Genomic DNA, 18,703 nt, shown 5'->3' on the forward strand with positions numbered 1-18,703 from the left:
GCCTTGTGAAAAGACGTCTCTATTAACAGATGCTTTTTTCTGACATTTGCTCTTTTAAAACCACTGATTGTATCTGTAACCGCATCCTGAATGTTGAAGCAAGAGGAAATGGCACGAATGATGAAAGATTAAGTTGACCAAATCATTACAGCATATATGGTTAGGTATACTTTTGTCACACAACACACAATGCTGCAGGATTTAAAACAATGCAAAATAAAGAAGATATTTTCAAGTACTTCCACAGGCCAATGCAGCAGAGGGTCTCAACCCGATGTGTTATAAAAGGTTTTTTAGTGAACTTAAACAGACTGAGATTCAGGCACAGGGTCATATTTAGAGAGTAACCCTTGAACGTTCCTGTTTCGATTACATTACATTCAAAACCTTTATGTAATTTGCTCTACTTGGTATGTTTCTTCACCATAAGTTTAACCTACAGCACCATATATCCCTACCTTTAAACATCTCAAGGAGCATAGTTCAATCCATCATCTGGAAACAGAGTTGGAAGACATGACTGTTTACCTAAATAGAAATCTTGGCAAGAAGAGAGTAAATCTGAAAAACAGCCAGAAGTAGTAACTCTGGAGCTGCAGAAAGGACAAGTATTTGTCATAAATTCCACAAATCAAACCTTAATAGCAGACTAGCAAGAAGAAGACAGTAAGAAGTCTTGTTTCTAGTTTGCCTCTAGCCAAATTTGGGACAAAGCATATAACAGTCTAGACCAAACTACTGCACACCACTTTGAAAGCACAACTTTTTCTGTTAACCATGGTGGTGGCAGGATTATGCTATGGAGATACTTTTCATCAAATACATGGAAGCTGGTCAGAGCTAATTGGAAGACTAATGCAATTAAGAAGCCAACAATGTTAATAGAAAACCTCCCAAAGGCTGTAGGGCAGAGAAGCAAAGTCAAAAAATAAAAACCCAAACGTCCGTTGATGGCTATAATTAAACAATCGATGTCCACATATGTTCTCCATCCGATATGACTGATTGTGACATATTTTAGAGAAAAGGATGTGCAAATCTTTCAGCCTGTATGTTCAAAACTTGCAGACATATTTGAGGCTCTAAATGGAAAAAAGGGTGTTTACAAATGAGTGCCTCATTTTACAGATTATTATTAGTAAAAAAAAAAAAAAAAAAAAAAAACGTGGATTAATTTCCATCCACTTCACGTATGTTATGTAGACAGCAGATTTGATGTCAAATCTGAACAAAAGAAAGGCAATTACTGTACATTTCAAGAGAAACAGGGTAAGGTCAAACACTATCCCCATCATGGGAAAGAAGTGGGGATGCAGTGTAATACCGTGGTGTTCAGTAGAAACAAGAAGGGACAAAACAGACTATACTTTTTCAGGTTGCTTCGATTCTGTAGTGTTTGCAGCGAGATGTTGCATATCTTCTCTGTTGAGGAAAGTGTGATCTTTTCTGCCATCATCTGTCTGAATAGCTGCATAGAGTCAGGAACTTAAAAAGGCCAAACAAGCTGGTTCTACTCTGGAACCTCAGGGGCTTATTGGACAAAGAATAATTTCTTGAAGAAAATTACAGACAAGCATCCCTTTCAACAGGACTTTACTGATTTTGTTTACCTTTCTGTTTTTTTTTTAATGTTTGCAATTTGTTTTTTTTTTATAGTTCCTTCACACCAAGCTTCATTTGACAAAATCTGTTTTTCTACTGATGAAGACACTGCTCTATAACAGTGTCTTCATCAGTCAGAGGACTCACCAGAATCCCTGCAATACAGACCACAACATTTGAACAAAATTGTATGACATGTAGTTTTCCTTTGTAATAAACGGTCTTTTTGAGCTGAATTGAACGGGAAATCCCAGTAAAACACAGTCAAGTTCGAGGCTGTGGTGATACAAAGTGTAACAAAAGTTCTTCAAGGGGTATGAATACTTTTGCAAAGCAGCATAGCTAATGCAAGGCAGAGCGGCTTGCAGTGCGCCGGTCCGCCGGTGTGCTGCTGCTGCTGCTGCTGCTGTGTCTTCCTCGGTGTTACCCGCTCGGATGTTCACACCTCTGTGTGCTTCTGGACTCGGCTGAAGAAGATGGCGGCCTCCTCAGGTTTGTGTGCTCTCTTAACATCCACAGCAACACAAAGCGCATCAGAAGCTCCCACACCGCTGTCATTTCGTCCACCAAACAATGATATTACCTAACGCGAGGCGGTTATATAGTTGCTCTTATTTGTAATGCATGTCTTGAATATATCATTCCGACAGAGCGCTCACCACCACGGGACCTATATATGTCGTGGAGCTAACCTAGCTAAAGGAAGGCCAGGAAATAGCCTGTCCCGTGAGTTAGCTAAAAGAGCTCGTTGTATCAAAAAAACCCTTACAGATGCCGAGTATTTGCAAAGACATTGTCTTTGGATATTTTAATGCATTCGCGAGTTTATAGTAGATTGAGTTTCAAATATGGACGGTAAGCAGCCGCATATTCTGACAGTATAGCTATTATTAAGCTACCAGAATATTCGACCACGGCGCTGAATGCCCAGTCCAATATATATCGCTAACTGCTGACTTCATCCGAATAACCTGCTCGAAAAAGCAGAAGTGAAGTCAAAATGTGTGAACTGTGATGAGATTAACTCATAAGAAATGGAAAAGACAACGTAAAAACGTTCGTTTCTCCTCTGCGACACATAACGTGCATGGAAATGTTTATGATGAGATATGTGGTGGATTTTTATTCGCTTTCCGCATGCTCGTTGCTAGCGCTTTTTAAATTAACTTAGTTAATTTAATTGGGTGTTTATGAAACGCTCCAACATTCTCTCGTTAAATGCCGTCGCTTTAGCTGGGCGGGGTCGCTTTAACACACGGCCTTTCTGTCGCTGAAATGTTGTAGCTAATGTGAACGGCATGCTGCCTTCCAGCAAATAGTCAGATCCCACATCTGCTTTAGCGCTCAACAGGAAGCGTGGTCGCAAATAAATTAAGTATTAAAATAGGTTTCTGCGCCGACCCTCAAGCAGTTTTTAAAAGGAAAATAGAAAAAAATAGTTTCTTATCCCAATGTCTACAACACATACTTTAAACGTGGTTTCAGACTGCAAAGTGTAAAATCTAGGAAGTAATTTCTTAATCGAAACTATTTCAGGAAAAGTTGGTGCGACCTGTCGAGTGAGTTTAACCTCGCCTTTTTCTTGGGTGCATCTTTTTTTGTGTGTTGTTTTTTCATAGTAACGTTATGGACAGCAGTTGAAAAATCCACCCAAACAGCAGGGCTTTTCTTTATGCAAATGCACAGAACATCCGATGTGAGGTCGGTGTTATACAGTGCATACATAAACACTGTATGTCAGAACAGAGCGTTTCAAATAATGTACCGAAGATCAAATGTGTTTGCTGAAAGACTCAAGATTTTAGAAACTAACCTACCGGGGAAATTGATGTTCCCAACCATGTTGAAAGCACTGAGAAGTTAATACTCACTTTGGATGCGTTGTGAATCTTAATCATATAAAACCAAGCCCTTCTTTTTCATAATGACTTTAGCTGTGGTGTGGTAACTTAAAATTAAGAACTAAGGAACTGGTGATTATCTGTACAAACCCAGTCTGATTAATATCTGCATCCTAAAATAAATAGATCTCATGCTAGGTTTTGAAGAAGACATTTTTGAATTGGAATTGGAACTTTGAATTGGACATTTTTGAATTTGAAACTGCATGACCTTTATTGGATTTTTTTCCAAGGCTTTTGCCTGTGGTGAAACAAATACGATCATGGTAATTGCAGATTAACTAATGTATTATTTAGTTCAGGTAAGAAAAACAGTTTTGGAGAAACACAAATGACAAGTTCAGTTTAGTTGCCAGCAAAATACATCTTTTTTTTTTTTTTTTCCCCCAATATTTGTCCTACTGATCAGAGCAGGACAAGGAGCAAGTTGCAGATTCCATTCTCAGACTGATTTAGTGCTGATTTAATCTAAATGTAATGAACTTTAAAAGCTGTTTTATATTACAAGTTTATTTAATGTAAATATTTTTCTGATTTTCCTGTTTTGAATTAAAATAAGCATGTAGTTTATTAAAATGGCTTGTTCAACAATAGTCTTCTGTATTTTTTTTTTCAAAACTATTTTTGAATGCTTCACTTTGATGGGTAAAAAGGACCTAAATTGGGGCATTAACAAAGAAAAATCTCAATTATGTCTGTAGACAGCTAAAAATGTACAGGTATTATTTCTAAAGTCAGATAATTATTGATTTGATTTTTTTAGTTATAATATATTTTTAAAAAATGACAATCCTTTAACAATTTTAGACAAAAATGGTTATATTCAGAAAGTGGTAGGGGGCGGAGGGTATCTCAGGCTACGGCTGAATGGAGACAAAGCTTCAGTTTTAAGAGGAAACCCTTAACAGTCTGGATATGACGAATGATTGAAGGGGAGGAAAATAATCATTTGGTTGGGGGCGTGGGAGGTTTAATTTTTGCACTCGGTCTTCTGCTCCCATCATAAATAAAAAACTCTTTTCACTTACTTTTTGTATGACTTTAGTTTTAGAATATTCCTTCGAATAAGCAAGTGCTTTTTCTTCTACGTCCACCACACCTCCAGTCGTAAGTTGGGAGCAGCTCATCATTCTCTGTCAGGCCGCAGAGTCGATGCCAACGTATCATCTGTCTTCCAAGAACCTCCCACACCCCATAGCCGAACGCTCGATTGAAAAGTTTTGCACTGTGTTAAAACGAAGTCCGCTGTTGCAACACCCCTAAGAAGATGACTGAAAGTTACCCTGACTCATTAGTTAAAAATCGCCACTATACTTTCATGTGCTGTAAACCTCATGACCTTTTCCAAAGAGTTTTCAAAAAAGCAGGATTTTGTGAAGGCTCATTGTTGAGCAGCATCAGATATCTATAGTGACCTGGTATCAAATTTGATGCAACTCCACAGATGGGAGAGCAATTGTGCAGGAAGCTGTGCTTGAAGACTATCAAGTCATTTCTTGTATCTGTGGATCTTGTTGTTACATGTTTAAAGCTCAGTAGATACAGAAGCCTTTAACTGGATGAACATTTTAAAGCAACAAAGCAATGGAAAAGCTTACTTGAAAGTAAATGAGTCATAATTGAAATGAAAAACTCTTTTGCTGATTAGGTTTTCAGCTTATTGATTCAAATCTTAGTCTGATTCTATATTTTTTAAGTTTTGACCTGAGAACAATTTAGCCTATTCCAGTTTGTCTTAAGGGTTAAAATCTAGGAAACGCATGAAAGGCATTAAAACGTTTTTTTTTTTAGCTGTGCATGTTCAGATTCTCTTGGGAGCAGAGGCTGATAATCTGTCTGATAATCATGCCATAGTTAAATTTTTTCCTGTTATTTTAAGCAAACAATTATTTTATAGTTAACATCAAAAATCATTTTTAATTCCTACAGAGATCAGTTTTCCAAGTTCAGCATGACAGGACAGTCAAAACCTCAGAAGTATAAAACAGACTAGTTTAATGTAAAAAAAAAGCTTCTCAATCTTCCTGTTATCTGCCATAATTCAATTCATAATTTAGTTTTTAATTGCTTCTTAAATGTTTTGTGCTTCCTGCGTTTCAGCTTATTTTACTTCTACAGTAAAAAGTATTACAATGACCTGGAAACAGACTCTAGGCTTGTGATGTTTGACTGGGAACATATGAGCTTTAGCCCAGCTGCTTATCAGTTGGTGTCAAGATAAAAATGTCTTCACTTTGGTCACCAGCTGATATTAATTTTTTTTTTTTTTTTTCTGGTCGTTGAAGCACACACCAGAGGCCAAACCAGACCAACCTGATGAGTGATGCCTGACTTGTTGGGCGTTTACTTGTGTTTGATCATTGAAGGTGGTTTGTGGTTGTATTGGAGTACACAACCCTGCCTAAAGAAAGGCTTTTCTGTCTTTGAGTCTGAGAGTGCTTGGCTCTTCTGATAGATGAATGAACACCTTCATGAATGTCAGGGCTATAATTAACCCCTCAGAGCATTGCACTCAAATAAAATGATCAATAAGACCCATCAACTCTCAGTGACTGGTAGGACTCCAAAAAATATCATCCATGGTCATTTATCCTCCATCTTAGAAAATTTATTTTATTTTATTTTTGTTAACAAAAGTGCCACAACTTATCAATTTGAACAGCTTGTTCTGAACAGAGTATGATACATTAGGTGCTTGGGTGGCAGCCACAACAACAGATTAATTTATGCGATGTCGTGCTATCAATTGTATAATTTATAATGTTGGCTAATAATCCAGCGGCATGGCACAGGGTTCACAATTAGTGCAGTTAATGCAATTTATTGATTTGTTCTCTTATTATAGAAATGGGCCTTGTAAAAATGATTATATGGTTCTTTGCTTACCTTTAGGAGTTAAAGTCCCACGCAATTTTCGCTTGTTGGAAGAGCTTGAAGAGGGCCAGAAGGGTGAAGGTGATGGCACAGTCAGCTGGGGCCTTGAGGATGATGAAGACATGACTCTCACAAGGTGGACAGGCATGATCATTGGACCAGCCAGAGTAAGCAGAGCTGCTTCACTAATTTATATACGCATGCATGTACTGAAACTGATATTTTTTTTTTTGCACTTTTGGTTTTTCAGACCAACTATGAGAACAGAATATACAGCCTGAAAGTGGAATGTGGACCTAGATACCCAGAGACAGCGCCGACTGTTAGATTTGTAACAAAAATTAGCATGAATGGGATAAATAATTCCAATGGGACGGTGAGTTTCATCACAAATCTGACAAAGTGAAGTGTTGGTGAGAAGATCACAGGTTGTTTTGCATGAACATGGACTATGAGACTCTTACACTACAATTACCTTGAATAGAAAAAACAATATAATGTTTTTTACATTGAAATTGAACATTTTAAAATGAACACTTTAACTGTTTTTGTTGTCATGCTAATCCATTCTGCTCCAGTATTTAAAACTCAGAAGTAGTCTCTGAAATTAATTTAATGCAGTCCTTGGCACATGTCAAATATTAACAGCCACCTTTGCTTTAACACCAGAAACCGTTTGAGACAGTTGCACAAAGGTAGTCCAGAGTGGTGTTTTAAACCCTGGTCCTGAAGGCACACTGCCCTGCATGCTTAAGGTGTTTCCCTGCTTCGGCACACCTGACTTCAGTTGATGGATGATTAGCAGATTTTAGCTGAAGTGCATCTGAATAAGGCATGTTACAGCAGGTAAACAGCTTCAAACATGCAGAGCAGTGCGGCTTGAGGTCCACGGTATTTGCTTTAACTGTTCTAGAAGTTAAAGCAATAATGCATCATGTTAGCATTTCTCCTCTTTTTCTTTGAACAAGCACCATCAGTTCTCACTCATTTCTATTACGGAAACAAATTTGACTTAACGAGCCCATAAGTTTTATCAGAGCAGTTATCAGGTCCAGCAGCAGAAACTGTCATATTCTTGTTGAAGAAGGAAATAAATGCCAATTTTAACTTAATTATTTTGATAATGTAATGCATATTTACTGCAATATGGTAAAACTGTTTAAAATGTATAAATATTGGAGCTGCAGTTTTTTTATGACGAACAATAATTGCCAGATGAAGAACATAATTGCTATTTCATTTGAAATCTACCAGTGAAATCTTAACTCAGAAGATAATTCACATTTCTCAGGTAATTTTCAAGTTGAACTCATAAATTCTTTGTATTCAAGGGTGGTCCAGAAAAGTCTGTTTTCAAGGACTGATTGGCTTGGCGCTTACATAAGAAATATAATGTAGAACAAGACAATGATGAATGCTGCAGTCTAGGGCTTGATTTTAAAGTTATTTTCACGAGATCATAACTTTATGATCTCGTGAAGAAGGCAAAGAAAAAAGCACAACTAACAGCAATGGCTTTTCGTGGAGCATTCACCACAATTTTGGTGAAGAAGTCTGGCTGTGTAGTCGGATTATGTTGAAGTTGGATAAAATGCAACATGACCACTCTTACTGCAAATGCTTTGAAAACTGCTGGGCCAAATTTCATAGGCCTAATAACAAACTGATGGTGGCTAACTAGTCAGGCTATGTGCTAGCCTGCAGTCAGCTGCCTAAAAGTTATGCTTCTCAAAATATTTTCTGCTTTAATATTTATAAATGGTGCTGCTTTTGTTTACACAAAATAGTGTTTTTTTTTCTGGGCCATATTTCAAAAATAAATATTTCCTGTTTGGGTCAATGAGTTACTGAATCGACTTTTTATGCTATAATGCATACCACTGCATTAAAATCTGGTCATTCCTCTACTTTTGTGGTATTAAAAGGACATGCAACTGTATAAAAAGTTTGACAAACAATTTTGAATCCTTAATTTGTTATGTTCAGCCAGTAACTAATTTTATACTGAAGTCTTAGAAAAATAATTAATACATTGTTTTGTCATCCCCTTTTCCTTCTTTGTCTCCTAGGTGGATTCACGTAGCATACCAGTATTAGCAAAATGGCAGAATTCTTATAGCATTAAAATTGTTCTTCAAGAGTTAAGGCGTCTAATGATGTCCAAAGAAAATATGAAGCTTCCACAACCACCAGAAGGACAAACCTACAGTACTTAATCGTAATGGATTGTTTCGACCCTCTGTCTTAAACCTTACTCTCTTAGAAATATTGTGTAAAGTCATCAAGAGGCTCACTTCGCACATCAACAGTATCGTCTTCAAGATCAAGATTGGACTTTCTTATTACATAGCTCATTTTAAAAAGAAATGTCCCAGCAGTTAAGCACTGAATAGTTATGACTACAAGACCACAGTTATCTGCTTTTTATTAGTTTGACAATGAATTTTATGTTTGACCTGTTCCAGCTTGAGTAGGCTTGAAGAGGGAAGCATGATGCCACACAGGTTGTACCAGATTTCCAATAGTTTTCTGTTCAAATGATGAATCACTGAAGTCAAAGCAAGATTGGTGTCCGAAGGCATGTTCTGTAACTAATACCTAGTCAAAGAGAAGCCAAGTGTTTGACTTGTTAGGCAATTTTTTAGCAGGTTCATGGAACTATCCACATTGCTGAACCTGTGACTGTAGTCTAAAAGTAGTGTCACAAGGTAATTTTCTTTTTTATAAATATATAAATATATATCTGTATTTGACACACAACCAATGTTTCTGTTCTGCAGCTCTTTGACATGTAACAGACGTTGAAGCCTGTTCTGTTCTGAAACCCTTGCATTTAACTTCTAGTGAAAATGGCAGGTGTATGAACTTGTGATTTTCTGAAATTAAAATCACTGTCTGCAAAAAAGAGAGAGAAAAAGATGCATTGGTTTTGAATTTTTTTGACTGACTCCTCTTGCAGTTTCAAGTTCCTCCACTAGATGGACTTCAAAGAAGGCAGTTCATTTTATTGAGAGGTTTAGGAGAAAAAAGAGATTAACTTTCCTTAAACTACAGATACTTGATAAGGACTGAAAATATTTGCTTCAAACTGTGAACATATACACTTTTTTAACGTAATGTCTTTATACAGCAGATATCCTTATGGCTGGTAATATTAGTAAATGGAAACATAGTTTGGTAAGAAGAGAAAATACTGTTTCCTTAGACTGCCCTTTTTACCTTTTAAACTAAATTATTAAAAATTACCAAAAGGCAATTAAATGTGTATAGATACATCTTAATAACAAGGAATATCATTGAGAATGTAATTTATTTCACTAATGGGAGTAAGCTGTGTTTTATTTCAAATTAGTGATATAAAGATAATGATAATACTGTCATTAGCCTAGACAAAAATGTCTTTGTTATGACAACTTGACATTAACCAAGAAATTATGAGCTGACATAAATTTGTTATAAAGGTATTACTGATTAAACTTTTAAAAAAAATTATGTATCTTTATGTTATTAAAGCTAAAGTTTAATTAGTAGAACTTTTATAACAAATTTATGTCAGATTATGATTTATTGGTTAATGTCAAGTTGTAACAAAGATATTTTGAATAATGTCAACTTTGTATTAAAATTGTCATGATTTACCGAATGACACTTTATGAATATTCATGAAGACTTACTCATGTTCATGACAGGTTTTATGTCATGTTTATGATGGTGTCATGACAGTCTTATTCACAACCCTTCAAATAAATTACCAGGTTCATTAGTGTAAAATAGTTTATGTATTTTTGCACAATCTTGATGATTACAGTTTACACCTAACGAAAATACAGACTAGTTTCTCGGAAAATGACTGTATTACACCAGGTGAAAAAGGGCTGTTTGTGAATGTGTTAATCTGAGAAGCATGGAGGTCGGCAGCCTGTAGCTCTGCTGAGGTGTTGAGGAATCAAATGGCTGAATTCCCTCTGCAGGATGTAGTCCAAGTTCTTGATGCAGGTGTGTTGAAGCAGGGCTACATCTAAACACTCCAGGACATAAACCCTCAACTCAAATGCATAGGTCAGAGAAGTCTGCTGCCCAGTCGGCACAGCGATGCCAGCGGCATTTATCGGGTTATTAGTACGTTTACCCGTATGCAGTAAGGAGCTGGAAACGTAAAATTCCAAGACATATCGCAATGTTTTGTGGTATTTATTGTGATAACTTTGAAAGCGTTGATTCAAGAAGTTTGACTGCATGCTTGTGAGAAAGTTTCACCATTTAATTCAAGCGTATAGGTCAGACAACGGACACATCTAACAGTTACAGCACTCTTGCGCCGTCTAAAGTAGAGAGGTTACCATAAAGGTTGTGAACAGAAGGAAGCATAAAGAGTTCTAAAATGTGCTTGTTGACCACTACTTAAATGTGAAAACAGGACTTTGGACAACTGAACAACAGTCCAATTATTGCAAAAAATTATAAAAATCTCAGTTGCCCAGATATGACACTCGTAATTCTGATTTAGGAGTGACTCCACCCACAGTCAGTGTCTTGTGAAACTCCCTTTTATTTCACAATCCTCTGAAGGCTACAGCTGTTGCTGTTGCTTGTCAACCAACCTTCGTCAACCACACTTTTCCTTCTACTCAACGTCCCATTAGCGTGTTTGTGTACCACATGTTGGATTTGACTTACCCTTCGCGTAGAAGGTGCCAATGAGTGTCTTTTGAACTGAATAGTCAACAGTCTTTCTCATGAAGGTGTAGGTGATAGCATAACATTTCTGAATTTAATACCTTGTTGGTCTCATGTAGCTTTCTAATGTGCTAAGAAACTAAAGTTGGGGTTTCAGTAGCTGTGATCTTCAAGTGTCAAAACTAACAAATAACTGCCCGAATTGTATTGTTGATTTTAAAGACACCACGTGCGTTTCACGGTTTGCATCAAATTACTCAAATAAAATTGTTGATTAGTTTGAGAGGCAGCTGCACTTCTTGCTGAATTGACCAAATCCATGTCAGTCAGATGGCATGTTCAGGCAAGACAGTATAATGCATTTGGCATCTGAAACATAACTTGATTTGTAAGCAGTTCTCGATCTTGATAAATCTGTCTCAAACGCAGCAGGACTGAGGGTGACTTCTGAAAATGATGAGCTTTCTGATTTGAAACATGCGACCTCCCTCCAGTGTCTCCCTTATTGAGACGGCTTGTCTCGGGGGCAGAGCCAATGCCAGCCTGACACACTGTGTTGTGATGATTCAAAAATGCCCTCTGAATAAGAGCGCTATCTGACACCATGTCTGCATATGTTATCTCAAGAAAGCTGACTCGCATCTTCTCCTCCCTCTCTTTCACACACACAGATATCTATCTATCTATCTATCTATCTATCTATCTATCTATCTATCTATCTATCTATCTATCTATCTATCTATCTATCTATCTATCTATCTATCTATCTATCTATCTATCTATCTATCTATCTATCTATCTATCTATCTATCTATCTATCTATCTATCTATCTATCTATCTATCTATCTATCTATCTATCTATCTATCTATCTATCTATCTATCTATCTATCTATCTATCTATCTATCTATCTATCTATCTATCTATCTATCTATCTATCTATCTAAATACACATATGTAGTAAAATATATAGTTAAATTCACTTAAATGAATTGTAGATTTGCTCACAAACAAGTGGGAGAGCATGAATTATAAATTATAGTGTTTGCATATCAAACGTATTCTTTTAGTAACTATTTCTGTGTTCTCGAGCCATTTGCATAGAGTGACCTTTGAAGTGCTATTTTGTTGCGCTGTGGAGCTTCGGAATCTGTCCACTAGAGGGCGCTCCAGCCCCACACTTGTCAATGACCTGGTCCTTGGAAGTGACGAGTTTGGAGGACATGCCTCGTCAGACACCGCGACACTGTTGAAATGCTTGCAGGCGTGCTGTCAGTTTGCTTTAAAAAGCAAAACAAACAAAAATAAATAAATAAATAAAAACAACCTGTTGTGCTGCTCAATTGGCTTCAGGGAGAGCTGATTGCTGTGTAGAGGTTCATGACCAGTGTCTTCATACGGCTTTATATGGCTATTAAGTGTCTTCACATCAGCAGATCTCTATAGATTTTTTTATTATGAAGCCAAAGTATTTCTGAAGCATTTCCCATTTCAATTTGTGTGTGGGCATCAGGGTGTGAGATGAGTCAGGATTTGCTGCGGAGGATGACCTTGCTCCTCCTCATCAGTCTGTGCAAGAGATGATTTGACTTTTGAGATGTGACAGTATATGGGCACAGCTATTCTTTTTCTTCTGCATCCTCCTCCAGATAACTGATAATCAGAATACAAAACCTTAAACAGTTTGCATTATATATATATATATATATAGATAGATAGATAGATAGATAGATAGATAGATAGATAGATAGATAGATAGATAGATAGATAGATAGATAGATAGATAGATAGATAGATAGATAGATAGATAGATAGATAGATAGATAGATAGATAGATAGATAGATAGATAGATATTAGAAGCAATCTCTTTTATTCAGCACATGTTCTACAGTGAATCTTTGCTCATCATGGTGACATTTTTAGATTATTATTGAAATAGAAGTGTGGAATCCTCACTTGGCTACCTAACCTGCAGCCCCATCAGACTAATATAAATTTTAAACTGAGCCACCTGGGCAAAAGCACCAGCTAATGTCACTCTCATTTACACCTATTTTATGTCAGTATCTGTTCAAGACACCATCCTGGGAAAATAAAGACTTATATATCTCTCAGTGTGAAGGGGGTAAAGGGAGAGCGCTCTGAGCAGTGATCTAAGACGGGAAGGAATTCGTTGGGGGGGAACGTGCAGCTTGCCTGCCGGCAGACTGCTGGAACCAGGCCTCTGCTCCCAGAGTGCTCACCTTTTGCCCCGTGAGGCCATAAGGTCACGTCTTGTCTCTGTTGATACTGTAAAAAGCTTTGTCTTCTTTATGACCACTGAGGGGTGACTGTGTCCATCTTCCTGAGAAACCCCATTTGTTTTCATTCTTCAAGTCCTTGTCATGGCTTACACTTTACGGCTGACAGAGAAGAGGCCTCACATGTTCTTCTGGTACAAAATTTGCAGTCACACAAACTGCAGAATTTTTTTTTTAAATTTCTGAAAATGGTTAGAATTACTGAAACCAAATTTCAATAGGTTCAATAGAATTGGTGCAAAACAGTTTATCATCATTAAAGATGGATTAAAAGAGAAAATTCAGGACTTTTGAAGAGAGGCTTTGTGAAATCATTTGAAGTGTTTATTTTCTATGAACTAGATAACCCTGTTGATGACTTCATCCCATATAAATACCAATTAGTTGGAACTGTCAAGACTGAAGCAGACTTTAAAACAACCCCAACCTAAAACATATTATAGTGTTTTATCAAGATGCTTTTTGAGAAACCATTATCAAAATAATATTGGGTGGTTATTTACAAAGGAACCAATGATTATTAAAATGGAAAATGTTTCAATTTAAGTAAAGTCTATTTACCTGACATTTCCACTGCTCCAGTGGTTGCTCTGACTGGGAACGCTTCACACGTTTAATTTGTGTTCCTCTCGGAAAATCTTGAGTTTTTTTGTAATAGAATTAGAAAAATTAATAGAATTATTAAATATAGTTTTATTCATGATTGAAAGTATTCAGACATATTATGCTATTTAATTAAATAATTTTGATATGGTGATAATGTTATGAGTGACATCAATGGTAAGTAAATACATTATGAAAAAAGATGTGTACAAAACAAATGACCAAATCTCAAATTAAAGTGACAACCACTATTTATATACTATATGAATATGGAGTGGGAGTAAATACGTTTGTCTTCTTCCCACTTGTTTTTGAGCTAAATACATCCTTGATTGTGTCTAAATAAAGTATTAACCTGAAACAGATGGTATTCATATTTTCGACTCTCAATGTTTACCTTGTAGGGGATGTGCATCCTCTCCTTTTATATGGCTCAAAATAAATCTCTAAGGCACTAACCACCCCATGTACATGTGACAATAGTTTTAAGGCTTGTTTAATAAGCATAAGCTGATGCGACATTATTGCGATTGGACTTGTTTTAAGATACGAAAGTCCACTTTTGCTCCTCTTGGACTGTGTCAGCTTCAGCCTCTGATTCCAGCTAATCTGGATTTATCCTAAATAAACCCTGATTCTAAATAAATCCACAGCAAGTAAGATTTTAACAGCATGCAACCTTTAATAGAAACATAATTTCTGTAGTTGTGATTTGCTCTGTTAGTATTTAATTGGATAATAACAAGTACATTTAACCATTTAGGTATGAAATGGATATTGTCTCTCAACAGGAGTTTCGGCAGGACAGCCTTATGTTTGTAAATATTTATCTGACTCGATACATGCAAATAAATTCTACTATAAAGTCCTGTGTTGCTCCTGATAAAACATTTAATGTATATTTTGATCAAGGGCTCTGTTTTGATACCACTTGTTGATAAGTCGGGTCCAAACATTTTATAAAGCATTTCAAGTTTATCATTAATATACAAATCTTACAATTTATACTTTGTGTTAAACATATGAGAATGTATTTAATGAAATTTGGGTTGTGTCTTGGGCAGCTCTATTCCACGTAGGTAGTCAAATCAGGGCAACTCAGCGATTAAGTAACACAAGCAGCAGCTAATACAACCCCCTGTTGAGAACATTTTTGCAAACATTGAAAACTGTTCATCTTGCTGAGCAAAACCCAGATTAGATCAATTAAATAACTTCCAAGACCTATAAGAGCCTTTAAAACTAAACTAGTGTCAGGTAAACAGCTGCATCTGTAAAAAATATCTACTTGTTGAACAAAGGTTTGTGACTTTACCATTTTAGAATTAAATTTAGTTAATCCCAGCACTTGTGTGTAAAATACTACATATATATATATTATAAAAAAATTATCTGCATCACAGTTTCCTTTAGATTTTTCAATTACACAGGACGTATTTTAAAGCTTGAAAAGCTCCACTAACAGATTTGTAAATAAATGGATCTTCTCTTTCTGTGAGAAAACATGCAGTTTGGGGCCCCATGTCTGCCGCGGTGCTCTTTGTGGCTATTGACAAGCACTCCACAGAACCATTCACCTTTAAATGCAATGCTGCCACAACAGTTTCAGGTCACTTCTACACTCCCTGCCGTCGCGAGAGCAAATAAGATTTGCACAGAAGTAGCATGAAGCTTCTGCAAAGCTTTTATTTTTTATCTAGTGCCAGGCCATGATGTATGACTGTACGCTCTCCCTGGAACATGAATTTCTAAGCACGACTTCGTCTCGGGTCAGACTGACACAGAACAGGGCTTGTTACAAAATGTTGCAAAAAGCAGGAAGAAGAAGAAGAAAAAAAAAAAAACAGCCAAATCGTCTGTGTACTTACTGCATTCCAGGTTATTTATACAGAGAGGAAAAACTGTGTAGACTTCATGTCTCTGCTTGGTGAGAACTATTAAATTACTGCTGGATGTTTTTAATTACTTCACATAAATGTTGGAATACAACACTTCTCCAGTGTTTGAGAGAGGAGGGGGGTCCATAATGTCTCACATGTTTAGGGAAGCACTGGCTTGCACTTAATCATGGTGGTCCCTGTGTGATTCTGATGTTGGAAATGTGGCTTTGTGAGAGAAAAGTGAGCATTCCTTCTTCTGGCGCGCGAGAGAGGAAATGGGTAATAAAACCAGGGGGAAAAAAAAAATCCTCGGCGGCGTGCTGGAGCCAGTGATTCTGGGATCCACTTAATTGCTCTTAAATGAAAAAGATTTTTGGCTTCCCATTGGCTGCGTTTAAAGAAAAAAGTCAAGTCAAATCCCACATGTCTACCAGCCAAGCGGTGACTTCTCATCCAGCAGTATGAGCACTGATCCCTCTCTTTCGCTGGTGCCATCGGTAATATTATTATTAATATTGAGAAAGCTGCTGCTCGCAGTCGGCAAATGCCAGAAGAGGCAGAAATTTGTCTCTTTTTGCACAATTACTGAGGCCAGAGAAGTCACTGGGGAAAGGGAATATTAATGCAAGTCTGCTGAATATTTTATCTCTGTACCTTTTAAGCCTTGATCCAAACAAATATTATGAGAAATAACTGCGTTTGCTGAGGAATTACTAACGACAACACTTTTTTTTTTACATGTTTGTGGGCAGCTTTTCTCACGTGAAAGAAAGATAAGTTATTCTCTTTATAGACTGGGTGCAGATAGGCATCAGCTTTAGGTGGACATATTCATGTTGGCAGCAAAATTCACTTTAAGCTTTACAATTAAAGTACTGATTTAGATGGCAGAGTGATCTCTAATTGAGCTATTATTCAAGCATTACTGCGTATGTAGTGGTCTGTTGAAGCTGAATGCAGAGGAGCATTATTGAATTCTTTTTATTCTCTGTTCAAAAACCGTGATGGAATCACATGGAGATTTATATTGGCTTAAAAAAAATCCCACCTTATTCTTTCACTTTTTTATGTTTTACTGTCTACAACCAATTTTTGTGAAATTGGTTGAAAGTGAGCACGTTTAACCACCTCAGGATATGTTTCCACCAGCACCATGTATATAGAGACTGGTATTTGTATTCATTTGCCTTTGCCAAATACGTCAATCTCTCATCATTCATTTTTAAGTCACAGAATCTCAGCTGGGTTTAGGCTTGGATGGCGACTGGGCTGCACAAGGATGAGCTTTGATCCAAACTATTCTGTTGCGTCTCTGGACGTGTTTATCTCACCAAATCTCTCCAGCAACCCTAACCAGCATCCTCATAACATGCTGCCATCACCATATCTTAGTGTGTTCAGAGTGTCATGCAGAGTTAGCATTAATCTTTATGATGCTGCTCATTCACAATAAACATAATTAGATTACTGATTAGCTCAATTGATTACACTTAATTTTATTTGGTAGCATCATAAAGAGGCACACTCTAAATCCATATTTCCTCTTGTTTAATGCAACATCTCATCTGGCCTAGTCTATGTTTTCCATCACTGGCCCTTTTTGTTTCCCAGTGTGATGGCCAAGTGTGAGGACGCCACTCAGAGAGCCATTAAGGCCTTGAAGTGCCATGCTAAGCTGTCATGTCGTGTCAACTGCTCCTTTTGTAGTCATTAATTGTTGAGCGGAGTGTGTCACATCCTGTCAGGCCGACTGCTGGTGTCCCTCTGGTCACCCCTCAATGCCCCTGTGCCTGCCGGCGCTATTGTGGCAGCGTCGGCCGCAGACGAGAGGAGATGTGGCCCTGCAGGATGTGGGACAATACTGGGAAGGAAGAGGAGGGAATCCCGGAGCTGTGTGCAGAAGCCCGGTCAGCCGAGTGTCTCTCAGAGCGCTCCCCTGTGACATTCTCCCAACAACCCCCTCCCCTATTCCCTGGTGACTAGACTCTATCATTTTCAATAGATTTTGGTTTCCACTTTTCCTTGTTCCTCATTTAGAAGGAAATTCATGTGACTGGCTTCACTTGATTTAATCCACCTGTTTAGCACTTACTTCCATTTGGTGCATGAAAATTGAATAAGGAATTTAAAGAAGGGATAAGGAGATGAACAATAGTTTAATAGTATGTATGGTCAATAAAATTGAGGTATGTAGCTACAACAAAACTTTTTTAGTGAGCAAACATCTGTTTATTGCAGATTTTGTAGTTTTATTATATATAAAAAAAAAAAATTCAGCTTACCTTTGTGAAAAGTGTACAACTATCAATGCCCAAAGAGTAGCATTGGAGCTATCTGTGGTCCTTGTGACCATTTTATGTGTCCCCTTGATCCAAATTCAACAATGTGTAATTTTTGCCCTCCTGCAACATAATTTGATGCAGACAAACACAGCGAGTATTTTTTGCAGAAATTTAACATGTTGCTTGGTACGACACAAAGTTATTTGTCTTTCATTATCCACATTTAAATTTTTCTCTTAAAACCTTTGACAAACTTTTTTTTTTCAGAGATCTGAATCCGTTGTTGCACATTGAACATGTAATAATAATAATAATAATAATAATAATAATAATAATAATAATAATAATAATAATAATAAACAATAATTAAATAATTTTTGTATTGTTAATTAGGGAGAGAAAAAAGAGCGGTTTGTGAGTATTTCGAATTTGGAAAATTTGTCAGATGAGGGCAAAAATTTGGAGACAACTTCCTTACATTCTTTGGATCCCTTGGGAAAGATGTGCAGTAAGTCTGAAGATCAATATTTTCAATGTTAAAATGTAGAAATGAGCAGGTTAGGATTTCCCAGGTAAACATTAT

The 18,703-nt window shown here is 36.9% G+C and overlaps 1 protein-coding gene across 1 annotated transcript; it reads left to right on the forward strand.

The window, feature by feature from the left end:
- Positions 1-1,931: 1,931 nt before the first annotated feature.
- On the forward strand, positions 1,932-9,296 carry ube2v2 (ubiquitin-conjugating enzyme E2 variant 2; the record flags this gene model as incomplete). Its single annotated transcript, XM_055033776.1, has 4 exons — positions 1,932-2,094; positions 6,396-6,544; positions 6,628-6,753; positions 8,447-9,296. Coding segments are annotated over 4 exons (585 nt in total), but the record flags the coding sequence as incomplete, so codon positions are not given.
- Positions 9,297-18,703: the final 9,407 nt, after the last annotated feature.

Source organism: Poeciliopsis prolifica, unplaced genomic scaffold, assembly GCF_027474105.1.
Source record: "Poeciliopsis prolifica strain line A6 unplaced genomic scaffold, Auburn_PproV2 SCAFFOLD008, whole genome shotgun sequence".
Classification (NCBI taxonomy): Eukaryota; Metazoa; Chordata; class Actinopteri; order Cyprinodontiformes; family Poeciliidae; genus Poeciliopsis; species Poeciliopsis prolifica.